At 47.5% G+C, this 17716-nt stretch overlaps 1 protein-coding gene across 1 annotated transcript in view; it reads right to left on the bottom strand.

Annotated features, from left to right (window-relative positions):
• Positions 1-17716, bottom strand: part of ERN2 (endoplasmic reticulum to nucleus signaling 2) — a 189704-nt gene that overhangs the window by 128315 nt on the left and 43673 nt on the right. The window contains exon 2 of the mRNA XM_086940449.1: positions 7265-7382. Coding sequence (XP_086796575.1) covers positions 7265-7382 — 118 coding nt within the window. The remainder of the gene's footprint in view (positions 1-7264; positions 7383-17716) is intronic.

The raw sequence follows: 17716 nt of genomic DNA, 5'->3' as shown, positions 1-17716 counted from the left end.
TAGGATGCAGTTCTCTCAGCAAAGCCTCTTTAAATCAGTTAAGAAAACAATGCCCACAGTACTTCTTTTCGGTATCAATTTTTCAGTTCAGGTGTTTGTGACAACAGTGTTCTTTCAGCAAAGCGTCTCTATGTCACGAGGGACAGGTTTAAATGCACTCCAAGGCGGCGGAGGGCAGAATCCCTGGTTAACCGACACTTTGCTTCAGGATCTTGGTTCTAATGCGCTGTTCTGTGAGCTTCACGCTACTGGGGCTCTTTTAGATTTTGGGACCCTGCAAGGGGTTAACCATCGGCAAAAACTACACCAGGGGCGGACCTTCGGGTCCGTGACGTGCACCCTTGAGCCCAACAGAACAGTACCTTTGCCGCGGACAATGCGGGGAACAGCTGTGGACCGGGACGGCTCAGCAGGGCGCCTTGAGGGGGGGGGCTCGGCTCGCGGCGGCGTCAAGAGGTGCGGCGCAGGAGCGGGGCCTCCGAGGGGCTCTGCGGGCTGTCAGGGACGCTGTCTGTGTCCTGGCGTAGGCGTCCCTTCGACGCAAAGCTTGATGGAGAAATCCTTTTGGCGGGGGCACACAGAGCAGCCCGCACCCGTCGTACAGGGCAGCTCCTTCAGAAGGGGCGCAGCCTCGTGGGTTTCTCCCGTGCCGTGCAGTACTCCTTTGCTGTACGCACGGTACCGGCTGGGGAGGCACAGTCGGGAGGCAGGAGTGAGCAGGCAAGAGGGGAGGCGGCGCGGCGGCACCCAGCAGCGGGTACAACTTATACCGGCAGGTCAGCTGGTGCGGCGCGGCCACAGGGGCAAGGTGCGATGCGGAGCAAACGCTCAAGGGAACGCACCTACAATCTGCTCACTCGGGTACCGGGAGTTTGTGGCGGCTGTTTTGGCAGGCGGTGCAGCTTTGGCCTCGTAGATAAGTGGAGGCAGGGTGCGGGGCAGCCCCTGGGGACACGGTGTGGTGGCGGCTGCGAATAGCGGCGGCACACGGGTCAGGGCGGCCATGGCACGGCTCCAAGCACTTCAAGGCAGACAATCTTCACGGGGTGCACACAAATAACGGCCTTCAGCGGGGCACGAACTTAGCAAGCCCAGCAGCTTGGGTCGAAGGAGGGGGGAGAGCCCAATGGTCCTGGGGCTCAGGTCAGGGGGCCAGCTCACTTCCAGGCCCTTGGAGATCAGCTAGTAAGCACAAGAGTGTGTGGAAAGTCATTAAAGCAAAGTCTTTCAAAAGGGGTCTTCCTCTCCTTTGGCAGCAAGGTTCCCACTGCAGGTTTAGTCCCCCAGGATAGGGACAGGCTCTCTCCTTCAGCTTCCTTGGTTCCTTCTCCTCAGGCAGAGCGGGGCGTCTTGGTTCACAAGCAGGATCTGATTTACAAGGAGCAGGGATCCTATATTTATATGGCATTTCTTTTGTCTTTTCAGGCCAGGGGGGCCTCTGCATAATCCCTTTCAGTGGTGGAGCACTCTGAGTGGCTGTCCTTGGCTGTTTCTTTCAGTGTGAGGGGCAGGCACATCAGACGCTCCACAGGAGGTGGAGCCAGCATTGTGGGGACAGGGGGCAGCCAGGAGTATCTTAATGACAGTGCTTCGCCCTTCCTGGGCCAGGTGCAGGCTGAGTCATCAGTCGCTCCCCAGGGGGCGGAGCCAGCATTGTGGTGGCAGAGCACAGCCTGATTAAGAGTCCAGGGGCACTCCTACCTCCCACTAAGGTGTAATCCTTGCATTCACCACCTGTCATCCCCCAGCCCTGTCACTCACACATCCCAGACAGTCAGATACACAAACTAGCAGAGGCGGCTGAAATGGTTAGGCAAGCAAATGCTAACTTTCTAAAAGTAGCATTTGCAAACACAGGATATTAAAATAAACTTTACTAAAAGAAGTATTTTATTATTCTGAGTTCAGGCATACTAAACATTAATTTCTACCATGTTCCCTGAGCCTGCTGGGATTATAGAGTGTAATAATTCCAGCAGCCCATCTGGCCTAAAGGGGACAGGTAGCCTTACAATAGTGAAAAACGAATTTGGCTGTAATTCACTATTAGGACATGCCACACACATCAGAGCATGTCCTACCTTACACTTACAATGCACCCTGCCCTTGGGCCTACCATAGGGGTGACTAATATGAAGTTAAGGGAAGGTTTAGGGGCTGGCAAGTGTGCGCACTTGCCCAGCCAGCATGACAGTACCAGACTGCACGCAGGTTCTGCAATGGCAGACCCTAGACAATTTTTAAGGCTGCTTCTGTGGGTGGCGCAACCAGCGCTGCAGGCCCACCAGCAGTATTGGCATTCACAAGCCCTGGCACCCCTGGTGCACTTTACTGGGGACTGACAGTAAATCCAATGAACCAATCAGGTATACCAATCACAGTTATACTTTCCATAGGGAGCACTTGCACTGCGGGACGGGTTGGCCGTGGCGCAGTGCCCTGAGCGGCGGACACCAGCAAAAACATCTGAGGCACATCAGAAAAAAGTGGAAGGGAAACTCACGCCAAGGTGCCAGGTCTAACAAAACCACATGGTCTTTGGTGCGCGTAATAGACCCCAATAGGCCATGGGTGGAGCAATGCGCCCGCCTTTGGCCTATTGCGTGCCGTCTTAGTGAAAAACACGCATGCAGAGGCCAATAGCGGGACACAAAAGGAAAAGCACACGCACGAGCATGTGCGATTCCTAGGGCACTCTCTGAAACCCCATTTTTAGCTATTAAATGTCTCGCGCTGCACGAGTAGTGCTGCACAATGCACCGCTAGGCGCGAGACCTAAACAGTTAAAATTCTTTGAGGGATGAAAGATAGCCTGGAAACACAGTCAGTACACGCATGAGACCAACAGCAAATACCCATTACAAACAAAGCAACCACTCTCAGGCAGATTTCTAAATGAGCGTAGGGAAGCTGTCATCAGCGTATGTTTGCACTACACAGGAAAAACCATAGGAGATTAATAAAGTAAACTAGTCTGACTCTTAGCAAACAGAAATCTGTACCCCGGGGATTGCAATGTTTATTTCTTTCCTTTATATAGTGATGTTGCCAACTAGTAGCGTCATCAGCTGCAGAGTTCTGAGAGTACAGCTACAACCAGTAGTAAACCATGTATATCCACTTATTTATAAAGCACAATCACCCAAATTATCATGGCGCTCTGGGCTAAGGACAGTTTAAAAATAAACAACACCGAGATAAAGACAAAGATGGGGACGGAAGATTACGCGTTTCCTACAAATGCACAGTGAGCTTGCGCCCCTTTGGCACTTCCTCTTTAGTGCTGGTAAAGGTTGACACACAGAAAGCACTGGAGATTAAGTGTGTCATATGTCCCAAGCCTGCTCTGGAAAGCATAAGAATGGTGAAACCCCAGCAAGGAGACCAACTGGAAACCCAGCTATGCTCCACTGCTCAAGAGAACATAGTGAATCTGCCCTTTCCGATTCCACAAATGCCCCTAAACACTTTGGTCTGATGTATGTGGACCTGGGTGAAGCTGAAGACATAGCCAAATGCAGGTGGGATCGAGCGTTAAAGTGCAAGTGGGCACAATGGGTCTTGAGAAGGCCACAATCTGGCTGATCCTTATTCAGGCAATATGTTTTATGCGGTGGTGTTCTTGATCGTGGGCTCATCTTCATACATCAGGTTTGGACTTCTGTGGGAATTATCTGCATTTACCTTTTGCCAATACATTCAAAAGATCAGATGTAAATGGCCAAAAGACTGAAAGGTAACCAAGCGATGACACAGAAAACCTATGAGAGTCCAGACACATCCTTAGCAGAGATAAGCTTTCCTTGCTTGGCAAAACATTTTTTTGAATGAATCTGGCAAATAATTCCGAAGATCCATGGGCAAACTCTGACCACCTGCTTTGGTGCTAAAGACCCTCAGAAAAAATAGTTGAGTCAATAACACTACAGTGTAACACTACAGTCAACACTGAGGGGAGTGCACAATGTGGATTGCATGTACCATGATGCACAGGAGCAAACTTTTCTGGGATGCGATGTAGTGTCTGGCCACACCCTTTCCCCTGCCCAAACTGATTTTCATGATCTCTACCATTTATCTCACGTTCCTAATGTTCCTTTTTGCATAAATTGAGTTCCGGTCCATTGATTACACTTCATACGGCCCGAACCAGAGAGTACGGCTTGAGCCGGAGAACCCGGCCCCACTGCAGGCGTAAAGATACGACTCGCAAATTACCTCGGTGAATACCAAAAATCTTAAAGTTAGAATTTTGTCTCAGAATGCCTTTGTGAATCAGGTCACTATTCATGAATTTGTAGTGAGTCGGATGATATCCTGGTATATGTTCACCGCCCAAGAGAATCAATCAATAGAATCTTGCAAATATTTAGCACGTTCTGTGATTTTTCGGGATACCGCATTAACTGGGATAAGTCAGCTCTAGTTCCACTGGCATGGGAGCCCCTCAGATTCACATCGAGGTATGAAGTTCTGTTACAGTTGAATGGGTTCAAATACCTGGGAATAAATATAACAAAGAGCCCACAGGCATTTTATGGGCGCAATTTGCTACCCCAGCTAGACAGGTTTAAGAAAGATGCCCAGCGATGGAGATCGTTGCCCTTGATATTGATGGGCCAGATGACTCTATTTAAAATGATGACACTCCCACAAGTAGCACAAGTTCTAGAAAATGTCCCGTATCAAATCCCAACATCATTCTTTAGATCCATAAAGGCAGAGTTACAATCCCTGTTGTGGATTTGGGAGGGCCTCGCGCATAGCTCTGCACAAGTTACAAAGGGGAGTCTATGAGGGGGAACTGGCGATTCCAGATGTAAAAGTGTATTACTGGGACTCACAACTGGTTATGGCAAACAATTGAGCTTTTGGGGATCCTGCTAATCCGGCCTGCAGAGTTGACAGATATTATATAGGGACCAAGGGTTACCCCTCTTTATTATAAGAGGTGAAGAAACAAATACACAAACGGTGGTCACCATCTGGTGGGAGGTCACAAAATATTTAGGCTGGAAAGGTGGGCCAGGATTGTATGGACTGGTGGAGAAAGTAACGTCGACGTTTCGACCCTGAGGGATGGTGCAGGTAATTATGTGCATCCGGAGCGGGTCTTCATCAGGAGAAGGGGTAAACAAAGATGAGGGAGGACAGCCAGTGGTGGAGGAACCTTATGAATTGATCTCCTATTATGGCAATAATGCTGGGAGGTGTCAGCCGACACCTGAGTCTCACACCGGTAGGTCGACGTCCAAAGGCTTCTAAACTTCACCAGCCGGTTGAAGTTCGTGTGTGGACGCCAAGGCGATCCTGGATTTGCAATGAAGCGCGAAACGTCATACTCAGTCACGGTCGTTTTGGAAACGTTACTTTCTCCACTTGTCCATACAATCCGCTAAACTGAACTAGAATTCAAAATTGGTTGTTGGCGTGATATGCTTGTAAATTGGAACTGACCATCAAAAAAAAAAACCTTCCTATTTGGTTGTATTCACATTTCTTCGTTATCACTTCATGTACAGCACTACAGTCACTAATCACCTAAAGTCACTCAAGACTCACTTGAACATTGTACAGTTTTGCCTTTGTAGCTGGTCACTTGACAGCCATTCTATAATATGTAAAGTAAAGATACTACTCACTGCTGATTAACCCCTTGCCCGCGGCCAGAATTCCGCTCCTGTGCAGCACATTCTGATCGCGGGCGTGGTCATGACGGCTGGGAGCCGTCATCAGCACACAAGCACTGTGTGCCAGGACGGCTCCCAGCCGTCATCAGCATCGAAGGGGTTAAGAGCTGTGTTTATTATTATTATTTTTGTAAAATTGGTGTGTTACTTACAAATGTTTGAAGTGTATTTATTACTTTGCACAAATTAGTTGTTATACCCGACAGAACCATTTTTCTTGCTGTATAATTTACCCAGGTTCTGAGGGACACAGGGTCGCCCCATTAATTCTAATGGCCCATGAAGGGAGGAGAAGGCCTGCAGCGGGGAAAGGAGGTAAGCAACAAGGCTTAAAAAGACAACTCTTTAGGGCCTCAAAATTGTGACAAAGTTTGAGAGTCCCAAACCATTTTCGTGAGGCAGGAAGGAGGGAGCACAGGGTAAAAAAAGCCATTTGAGAAGGGCAGGCATTTTGAATGTATTCAATAAAGGAACCATAGAGGTAATTCCTCATGCCCCAAGAAAAAGTTTCTATTAGGAGGGAATGCTGCGGGTTATCAGTGTAGCACTGGAAAAGGAGGATTGCCTAGAGGAGGGGAGTGTTCCTTATTTGGGAGGTGGACCCAGTATGTAAGCTGATGATCCCTGACAGCATTTGTAAAGCGCAACACTGTCTCCCCTAGGGGTATCTCGGCGAAGTGTCTCTGAAGAGCCAGGACTTAAGTCTTCTTCTGAAGCCTGCCAGCGAGGTGGCTGTACAGAGCTGGAGGGGAAGGTTGTTCCAGGTCTTGGAAACGATTTAGGAGATGGAACGGCCACTGATGCGACTGCAACGGATGTGTGCGAGGGCAAGTGAGGAGAAGCGCAGGTGTCTAGCGGGTTGGTGGAGCGGGTTGGTGGAAGTTCAGTCAGTGGTTGAGGTAGGCAGGTCCTAGGTGGAGGGCTTTGTAGGAGTGCATGAATATCTTGTAATGGCATCTCTTCTCGATGGGGAGCCAGTGGAGGTCTTTCAGGTCAGGGGTGATGTGGGTTAATTTGGGGAGGTCCAGGATGAGTCTGGCTGCTGCGTTCTGTATGGTCTAGAGTCTTCTGAGGAGCTGGGTGGAAATGCCGGCGTACAGTGCGTTGCTGTAGTCGAGGCGGCTGGTGACGAGAGCCTGAGTGAAATTCTTTGTGGTGTTAGTTGGGATCAAGCTGAAGATTGTGCAGAGCATGCAAAGTGTGTGAAAGCATAAGGAGGCAATGGAGTTGAGTTGTCATTTCATGGTCAGTTGGCTGTCGAGGATGAAGCTGGGGTTAAAAGGGTTGGTGAAAACCACTCTGAGGCCAGAAACATGGGCTTTGGGCAGGAAGACCTTCGGTTTGAGGTATGTGACTTTAAAGCTTAGACAAAGTCCTGCATCCACTGTTGTACTGCCTCAGTCAGACACCTACAGCATCCTCACATCCCCCAGGAAGCACAGCCTAACTTGCATTTAGTTGAGACCATGTACTTCACTCTTCTGGGCCAATGAGAACATACCGACGTTCAATTATTTAGAGTAGGAAAGTATAAATACAGTTAAAAAAATAACTGGCAATTGCCTTTTTCTCACCGTCCTTTAATGTCCACTTCACCTCTCCAGTAACTTTACTGACCGCATGCAGGCTCCCATCCAGGGTGGATATGAAGAGCAGAGACTCTGGCAGGGTCACAGAATTTCCTGCATGACACTGAAACAAGACAAGTTTGTAGACTTTGATAACAATGAATAAAAAAAATCCCACCAGGAGAACGCATAAACAGTTGCAAATACGTGTACGAAGTAAAAGCTACGGTACATTTTCAGGCTTTTTGCTGACGTGAAAGGCACACACACACACAATGAACTACAGAGGAAGTTTTAATACTGAAGTAGATTGAATACAAACATTTGCGACATCCTTAAATCCTTGGTCACTCCCTACTGTCCGGTACGCAACCTGCGGTCCTCTCATCGCCAGCTCTTAGCCGCACCCCCAATTAAGCTCAAAAAATCTGGCGGTCGTAGATTTGCTCACTTGGCTCCCAAACTCTGGAGCCCGCTGCCCCTCTCGCTTAAATCTTCCAACTCCCTTCTGGAATTTAGGAAACGCCTGAAAATTAATCTTTTCACACAGTCTGGCTAGATCCCCTTCTTTACACCTCTCAGCACCCAATCAGCACCAGGAAACTTATGGTGTCAGAGCGCTATAGAAAACCCCCCTTTAGATAAGATAAGATAAGACACCTACACATTCACTAAACATGTGCTTCAAACAGAATGTTTCCATCTGTATCAGGCAAATAAATAAAATGTAGAAATCCCACTACCAAATAACTTTAACCTTTCTGGGAATCCTATACTGAGACCTGGCCAGACCTGCGACTCATTCGGGAACACAGTTCCTGCAGAGTTTTTTTGGAAATGGCAGCGCTGTGATTAAAAATGGTGGGCCCAATGCAACATCTCATAAAAGGGTCCTAAAATTTCACTCTGGTTACCCCTCGTGTATTTGGAGGTCTTGTTCCGAGCAGCATCCCCTGCTTATCTAACGTACGTAGCCCAAGGACAGCTGTAAGCCTCATTTGGTGTTCCTTGATGATTTTGGCCCTATGCCACCCTGTGCCAGGTTCTTGTCCTAGGGAAGACATTTCTTTAAAAAAAATAGAAGCAATGCAGAAAGCCAGGATTTCTCTGCATTCTAAAAAATTGCAACAACCTCATTAAAAGTCGCTTAAATGTTGGATTTTGCGCTTAGGTATATTGAGCCCGGTACTGCAATCTATACTGGACAGCGCGTCTGGCTCTTCCGCTGAAAGTTAACCCGGTGGTCAGGCTGGGAGCTTGTCTCATGTCCAATGGCACGGCAGCTGAAGGCGTTGCGGCTCGCAGGCTTCTGTTCCAGGGCGCAGGCAGCAGAGGCTCCTGATGAGTTGTGTTGTCTTGTATGGTCCTGGCTGCTATCCTCAACACACCCGGGCAACAGACTTTGTATACTAGTGATGCTGCAGCTACTAACTAGCGACAATGCGGACTGGTCCGACATCCCAATGCTTCCTCGACTACTAACAGTGGTGAGCGCCAGAAAACAATACACTAACCACCCCCAAAGGTCTTGGGACAGAAGGAACATTGCAGAGTGAAGAGTTCACCCCACAGCAGTTAGCAGCCATGGCAACTTCACTGTTCAGAATCACTGGCATGGATGCTTCACCCTCATCTACAATAAGAGCCACCTCTCTGCCGGCTTAAGACGGGATGCACCAGGCAGCCCCTGGAGATGGCGCTGCCTTAGACTACAAAAGACGTCTGCTGGCACCAACCCACTATTGACCCGGAAGCTTATCTGAAAACATGTTTTTTGCAAGTAATGGCTCAATTGGTAAACAAAACTGTGGGACAGAGTGAACGTCTGCATGGTGCACACCACATATTTAATTTGTACATAAAAGGTGTTGCCATCAATAAACTAATTCATTGGTGGATACTCTGTTAATCTCATGGGTCTCCAGCATGTGAGACCCTCTGACTGCAGGTACACAGCTGCCAAAGGCATGGCGTCTTTGATAACTCACACTAGCAAGCAAGGCGTGTCTAAAAGACACGGAACTGCCCGAGCGCTGCAAAAACCTATTTATTAAATGATCAACATTAAATACTCTTTTGACATTATTTCATGGGCTGTTTTAGCAGACTGTATCATTCCAAAGTTGAGGGATGCACCCTATCTACACAACAGGTACCAGTTGGTCCAAATATGACTCTACAGTCCCACCTGACACCCATGTGTGGGGCCCTGCAAGGACACATCACCTCTCCTGTGATTTTCACCAAGGGTTTTGAAACCCAAAGGGTTAATCAAGCCGCTTGTAGAACCAACTCACCATCGGTAATGCTAAAGAACTCACTAGTTAGAGACATCCTCCTCTTTAAATCCTATCAGTCACTCATCCAATCCAAAATGTCTAGGGTCTACCCAAAGCTCAAGTCGTCAAGAGAACTATTTGTGCTAATCAATTCATTGTCTCTCTTTTGGCATGAATCTTAAAGAATTCACACACCAACCGATGGGGGCGGGAGCAACAGAAGGGTTTGAGGCCAAGGCGTAAAATACAGGAGTTTAAAAAAGAAACTGAGTGGGGAAAGCCATGGACGGAGTGGAAGAGAAGGAAACAACACAGAGCACATGGAGTAAGAGAAAGCAGCACATGGGGCGAAAGCAAGTATGAGATGCAAGGGATGAGCTGACTCTGTGTGGAGGATGGCGTAACACTGTGCACGGGGGCAGGTATTTGAGGAGGGAAGCACATGAGGGAGAGAGCAAGGAAACACATGCACTCTCATGGAATGCTGATTGAAAAAGAAAAAAAAGTATTTCCCTGAATGTGAGCAGTGTAACGATACAAGCCATCCAATAAAAAAAGGATGGTAAAGAGGCCGTGCTCCAGGGGAGGGACAAACACAAGAAGAGAAAGGCAAGCCACTAAGTGAGAAGTAAGCAAAGTGACAACAAAGCCAACCAATGGAAAGCATTGGGTTGACTCTAATCCCAATAAGCTGTTGGTGTAGTATCGTGCACAATAGGACTTCTGGCAGCAGACTGATTAAAGCTTCCTGTAGGCAACACCTGAAACCGAATGACATATCCCACACATGCAGATTCACAAGTGTAATATGCAATTTCGATGATATGCTATTGTAAAAACATAAGTTGATGGAGGCAAAGGGCACTATTACACATTTGAGGCTTCATCAGTCCTGAATGATAGCTGCTCCCAATGCTGAAAAATGTAAGTAAATATCACCCAACACTCTGGCATCTGCATATCTACTAGGAATAGCATGCCGGCTTTCAGTCGTGAGAGCAGACAGACCAGCACTTCACAGTGGATGAATGCTGCAAACGAAAGCAGGTGGAGAATCAGAGTTGGATGGCCTTCAGTAAAACACAAAAGTTAGGGAGTAAGTTTGTTGAGTGTTTATCTACAACAGGGCAGATAGGAACCACGACACCAAACCTGTGACACAAATGACCTGTGACCAACACTTTCTTAGCCCGCAATGAAAGGGAAGAGGGACTGAACACTGAGCTTCAAGGATCAGGAGAGTACTCGGCGGAAACCATTCACCACATGTCCAAAAGGTGCAACATATTTTGCATTACTAAATTCATCTTTTTACGAAGCGCTATAATACTCTCAAGTTTCCCAGGTCAATGCATGAGTACCTTATCTGGGACAGGTTATTTCTTTGCATTCTGGGACTTGTAGTACTCATTTTAAAATTTGACAAAAAACACTACAAGTGCCTCAATGCAAACCAAAAACCTGGCATGGGCGGGCTTCTCACACATGGGCAACTTGCGAGCTAAGCGCCCACAGCCTGAGGGAGAACTCTCAACCTTAAAAGGTCTATGTTTGAGTAGTTCATTGAATCCTATATTTTTCTTTCAATTCTGGTACTTAAAGTCCTGTTCATTCCATTATAAATCTAGAACTACAAGCAACAGAATGCACAGTAAAAATATGAACTGGTTGGACAACTGAGCCACAGACCTAGTAGAATTGAATGCTGTGCTTGTAGTTTCACAACAATGCATCTAATATTACTGTAACCCAACAGTACTCATTTAAGGCCATCAGAAGTATAGAAAGCTGCTGGAATTCAAACCTTTCACTTGCTGAAAACACAGTTCAGCAGCAAGCGCACGAACCCATTGAGCTCCTTTGCTAACTTAGAAGTAGATTATATTTGTATTAACCTTTGCATTTGCTGGCAAGAGCTGTGCCCTGCAGGGGTTTGATATGCAATTGTTTTCTGGATTTAAATAGCACAATGCATGGCTGCCCTGTGTGATGCAACACACCCGGGGACATGTGTTCCTAATGAACGGTTACACAAAAATGCGTCAGTTGTTGGCCACAGACACACCACAGGCCCTGGAGGTGCTAAACCTGGTGAAAGTTTCATGCCTGCTCTGTTTTCGGTTCCGACCACAGAGGAGAAAGGCTGCCTCGAGCTCACCAGGAAACTGCGTGGGCCCGAGGCCTCAACAAGCAGGAAGGCATGCCTGGGTGCTCCCCAGCCACACCCTTGAATCACTAACTTACCATATCTGTCCTTCCCCTCTGCAAACATTCCTGCATTGTATTACCTGTGTATTGATGCCTTAACGCGGAGCATTACCTTGTTTACTTCATGCACAGACACCAGTCTTTCAGCTTTACTTTACTCCTTCTTTCTTACTCCACACCTCTCCTCCCCGGTGTGTATCTACTTCTCCTGCCTAAGCTTGGACTTTTGATGCGGACATGGCTTCTATTGTGGGCAACAAGACAAATTGACACCTTCCATTAGTAATGGCTTTTAGTCAATAGCGATTTGCATGCTGTGGTTTTTTTTTAACAAATGAATACAATGTTGAGAGTGAAAATACTAGTTCCAGAATGCATCACCCTATTGACTAAACAAGCATTGGAAATTCAATAGGTCTCGCATTAGAAAAGTTGGAGCTATTGGTCTTGTAAATGACAAATATTTTTTTTATATGTTGGTTTTTAAAATAGCTAAATTGATAGCTTTGTCATTTACAATGCCAATAGTTATAACTTTCGCAAATGTGACACCTATAGCATTTGTAATGCAACATGTTTTGTATGTACGTGACTTAGAAGGCAGCTCTGGTCGTTAGGCCACATCTCTAGAGAGATGAACGAAGTACTGAGGAAGACAAGATAAACTGCACTTCAATAATGATGTCGAAATTAAGTTAGTACCTCTTTGATCGTTTTACTGCAAAATTGTGAAAATTATGAGACTCTAGTTCAGAATAGTTCGAATTTAGCTGTAGGACAAGGCAACCCAAAAAGTGCCAGTTGTTGTGGTGGCGAGTGATGCTGTGGCGTTCAGTGATGCTGTGGTAGCGCATAGTGATGTTGTGGGTGAGTGTGTGTGTAGAGGTATGGGGGTGGGGGGTGTGGGTGTGTTGGGTGCGTGTGGGGTGTGTGTGGGGGTGGGGGTGGGGTGGGTATGTGGGGGTGAGTGGGGTTGTGTGTGTGGGGGGTTGTGTGTGTATGGGGTTGTGTGTGTGTGGGATTGTGTGTGTGGGGAGTTGTGTGTGTGGGGTTGTGTGTGGGGGTTGTGTGTGTGAGGGGTTGTGTGTGTGGGGCGTTGTGTGTGTGGGTGTGTGTGTGGGGGGGTGTGGGGGGTTGTGTGTGGGGGGTTGTGTGTGTGTGGGATGGGGGTGTGGGTTGTGTGTGGGGGTTGTGTGTGGGGTGCTGTGGGTGTGTGTGGGGTTGTGGGGAGACCCCCCAGATGTGGCCATGGCTAATAGGGGATAATGGTTCTCGACAAAAGAGGTTGAAACTGTTTTGAGTGGGACTGTGCAGGGGAAGCATGCTAGCTCGAATTTTCGCTAGGCCAAAGGAACCTTTTTTTTATATAGAAAGTGTTAACTGGTCTATTCACAATTATTGGGTTTCATATTTCGGGAGCTTTTTGATTTCCTTCTACTTACGATTTTGTTTTGCATAATGCTTTCGCCGGGAGACTGGTTCGATCAAAAACAGTCGTGTAGTAGCTGTGCAATGGCGTATGAACTGCAGCTACATGCACGCCGCTAGCAATATTCACTGAGTACGTGAAGAAACTGCATGGAAATTACTTGCATCACTTTTGCACCCACCAGCAAGCCTTGAGCAAATATTCACATGGACAGACAACCCGGAGCACACTTCGAGTAATAATCCAAATCGTCATGAATGAAATACGCATATTTCCCACGCACACAATTTTGCAGTTTTGCCCACCCCTAAAGTTAACCCCATGGGAGATCAGCAGTCAGTCTAGAGCTCTATTGGTCTCTGAGATCCCAAAAACCTTTCTCATGTTTCATACATCCCAAGTCGAGGTCTCTGTACTATCAGCAATTTGGCAATCGAGTACACTGTAGAATACTTGCTGCGTCGAATATCGGCCGAGGTGCAATGTTTTAACGTGGGTGTCATAGCCCTCGAAGCACCTAGGAGGAAGCAGCATGCGCTTAAGGAAAAGAAACACGAAGGAGGGTAGATTAATGCAGACAAATGACCAGAGTACACACCAGGTCCTTTTTCTGGGACGAGAATGGATGAGCTGGCGCCGCAACCCTGGAATCTGTCGTGACCTCATCTATGAAACCGCACGCTTTTATATCAAAGTAAGTACAAACCTTGCAAACGCAGACCTGCTGTCCTCAAAATAATTACTCTGCAAACGCTTTCAGTGATGGTAATAAAGGGACTGTGTTACATATCAAACCCTGGCCTGGTAGGGTGGAAGAGCAGAGGTGACGTGAAGAAATGTGCTGACACCCAAGCCTGCACTGCATCATTGACCTATGGAACGACTTACAGAATTTCTTCAAATTGCGAGTTTCAGGATCTTCACACTTTTTTATTTTTACTTTGACATTGAGGAATAAAAACGTACAAGGATAAATGAAACAGAAATTAAGGACTAAGTTACCTGTTGGGGCCAGACCTTAGCTTCTGATAAAAATGAAAGAAACAAGTTAAATAAGGAGACACGGCCTGGCGGCCGTGAAACTGAAAGCACGGCCAGCCGGCCGTGAAAGCCTTTGATGCATCAGGGGTGGAGCGGGAAGAGCTGCTGGCGGCACCAAGCTGGGCAACAGATGGCTGGCGATTTGATGCTGTGCACGCGCATTTTAACTCATTGCGCTTGCGCATTGAGCTAAAAGCGCACATGCACTGCATCAAATCGCCAGTCTAGTTAAAGTCTGTTTAGGCCCCTATAGTCTCGCAAGCTCAATGAGCATGCGCATTGACAGGCGAGACCTAAAAAGCAGGCCTGGCTGCACAAGGTCACACGTGACAAGGGGCCCACTGCCAGCAAAAGCAGTGTAAAATTGACGGCGCAAGGGAGCGTCCCTCTTGGGTCAATGCAGAGAACAAAATCAGTTGTCTATCCTCAGTTCTTTCTGCATCTCTAACAATCGTCATTCTAGATTGTCCCTTTGTTTCATTATGTCTGCTGGGCTTTAGGCACTCAATACCTCATCACCCATAAACTCTGTAATTCATCCTTGCACTCACTGGCTCGTTCTAACATTCACCCACTTCCCCATCGACAATCACACACACGCCCACACCGACAAAGTAGTGGCATTTGCTTAGAGAGAGAAATAATGTAAGAAAAAATTAAAAGTAGTGTGTGGACTTCTTGGAATGGTATAGTGCATAATGTATGAACGAATTACCGATCCAAGATGGCTGTCAACTTGCTTCTAAATATGTGGCCATTCTTGACAGTAAAACAATGATACACTATGGTCAATATATTTTCTAGATGCCCGTCTAGTTTACATGCAGTGGCCGCATAGAATGCGGTGGGTGCACTGCATATGAAATATGCAGCAAGTGGGCGGCACAGTAGCACTGCGGAGTTGTCAGGCTCTCCAAAAAATCCATCTAACGAAATACCCATTGACAGGCTTTACCACAGTGTAGTAACAACCCACTTTAAAGGCCTATTAGCTTCAACATATTCTTTTCACAATAAATATATTAGGACTGCTGCTTCTGTCATAACTTTTCACAGTAAACGGATCAGATGCATTGCATTGAACATAACTTTTCCAAATGGGTAGGCCTACCAAGAATTTTCACCAGTGGCGTCTGGCAAAGCTCGCGGTGGAGTTGGCAGAGCCGACGGGGGGGGGGGGGGGGGGGTGAGGAGGCAGTGGCGGTAAGGCGCATGGAGAGGTCGATGGTCACAATTAGAAAAAAATAATAACACTTACCTTCCCGCCGGATCCCGCGTCTCTGCTCCCGCTCTCGTCTTCCAGGAACAGGAAGCACCAGGGTTCCCTCGCTCTCCGCAGCCAATCACAATGTGCTGCAATGCAGTGTTGTGATTTGACTGAGCGCCATTTAGGCGCTCAGCCAGGGGCTAGAGGGGTGGGCATGTTCTCCATGCAGGCAGTAATGAAGCCTGCATGGAGCACAGGGAAAGTGTGCATGACTGTTTTGGGCGGTGCGGGAGGGCCGACCAGTCATTGCGCACTTAGGAAGGTTGTACACTCCTCCCCTGCTCTCCAGCCCCGCCCCGTCCCCTCACACAAACTGCCGCAGCAAGAAGACAAGATAAAACGATAACAATATGTTATTATTATTTTACTTTTTCCTTTCTTTTCCTGCTTGAAGGCAGTTGATGCGACTCTGCTCCGCCTTAGCAGAGGAGCCGCCACTGATTTTCGCACTGCAAATGTTATGGCCCCAAGGTTTGTCAGAGGTGGCAAAAAGCAACAACAATGTGGCCAAGCAGAGTAATCTGAGAGATTCCATGCAACAAAATACCCTTGTGGAAGTTTTACCACAGTGTGATTGCAATCTACCTTAACCCCTTCTATGCTCATGACGGAGCCGCTCCGTCATGAGCCACGGTTGAGCTGTGCTCATGACGGAGCGGTTCCGTCATGGCCCGCTCGGCGCGAATTCCGCACCTGCGCTGGACGTTCCATTGAGCGGGCGGGGCCATGACGGAACCGCTCCGTCATGAGCACAGCTCAACCGCGGCTTGTAACGGAGCGGCTCCGTCACGAGCATGCGAGCGCCGCTCGGCCCCCCTGCCCCCTTAGCGCTGCGGCGGAATTCCCGCCGCAGCGAAGGGGTTAAGGTCTATTGGTTTCAACATATACTTTTCAAAATAAATAGATCAGGACTGCTGCCTTTATCATAACTGATTATAATAAACAGATCGCATCTAAGGCATCTTGCATCATTTTTACCAATGAAAAAGCCCCTCCCGTACGGAGTGCAAGATATCCTGCAAGGCAAACATCACACATGCAGACAGTCATAAAAAATACACATATATGCAAAATTATATTTAACAGAGCCATACACACTCCCTCCTAAAGCGTCCTACCAAGGATTATCACAATGCAAATCTTCTACCTCAGAGGGTTGTCCGGAATCTTTGCAACCTCTGCCAATCTATAAAAGCCTTTTACTTTAATACATGCTTCACACAATAAATAGGTCAGGACTACTGTTTGTATCATAACTTTTCATAATAAACAAAATCAGACATAATACATAAACCACAACTTTTCCTAATGTACCAACACGGTCCATAGTTGTCTATGGTCTTTATCATTGGCTTATCCACATAACCAATTCAACCCTACTGTATGGAACATAACCTTTCTCTATAAGGCAAGCATCAGGCATACAGTCATAAAGTTAAAAGTATGTAAATAATACATTTGACAAAAAAAATATACAGCCCCCCATAAGTGGGTCTAACTAGGATTATCACAGTACAAATATTTCACTGCAGACTATGACAGAGAGTGTAACCAATGCAAAACCCTTACCGACTATTACTAAACTATGAGATTCTGGGCCTGATTTAGATGTCGGGCGGAATTGCGTCCACCTGGGACCGACTGACACCCGGTCGCGGTCCTGACCGCCTCGTTAAGTTGCGACCAAACACTGTTCAGTCGCATTCCTACATTTCACTATGGGAGCATGCAAGGGCCATAAACCATCCGTTATGCATGCTCCCATAGTGAAATGGGAGTTATGGTTCATCCCTGCACCCCGTGGCAAGCACCTTAGGGTGCCTACCACAAGGTGCAGGGACCTCTGCCTCCAACCGGAGGCCCGGCCCTGCTGGGGGCCCCCAAACATGCTGTCCGACATGGTTTCCATGTCGGAAAGGCAGGCATGGAAACCATGTTGGAAACCGTGCATTGTAATCTCAAGGGAGGCAAAGCCTGCCTGGAGATTACTGGCTGGCTTCGACTGGCCGACAGGCTCTCCGAGCCGGAATGACCAGCCGCTTTACTTTCCAACTGCCTAGATCGTAATTAGGCGGACGGAAAGTAAACTGAGGAGCCAATAACAATGCAGCTCGGAAGACTCCGACAACCAGTCGGAGCCTTCCGAGACGTATCGTAATCAGCTTTTTTATGTTTTGAAACGCCTATCCACAGGCTTCACCATGGTGCAACAACAATACACCCTTTAAGGCCTG

Source organism: Lissotriton vulgaris, chromosome 10, assembly GCF_964263255.1.
Source record: "Lissotriton vulgaris chromosome 10, aLisVul1.2, whole genome shotgun sequence".
NCBI lineage: Eukaryota > Metazoa > Chordata > Amphibia > Caudata > Salamandridae > Lissotriton > Lissotriton vulgaris.
The sequence above is the reverse complement of the archived record's forward strand: the minus strand, read 5'-3'. Positions and strand labels throughout refer to the sequence as shown.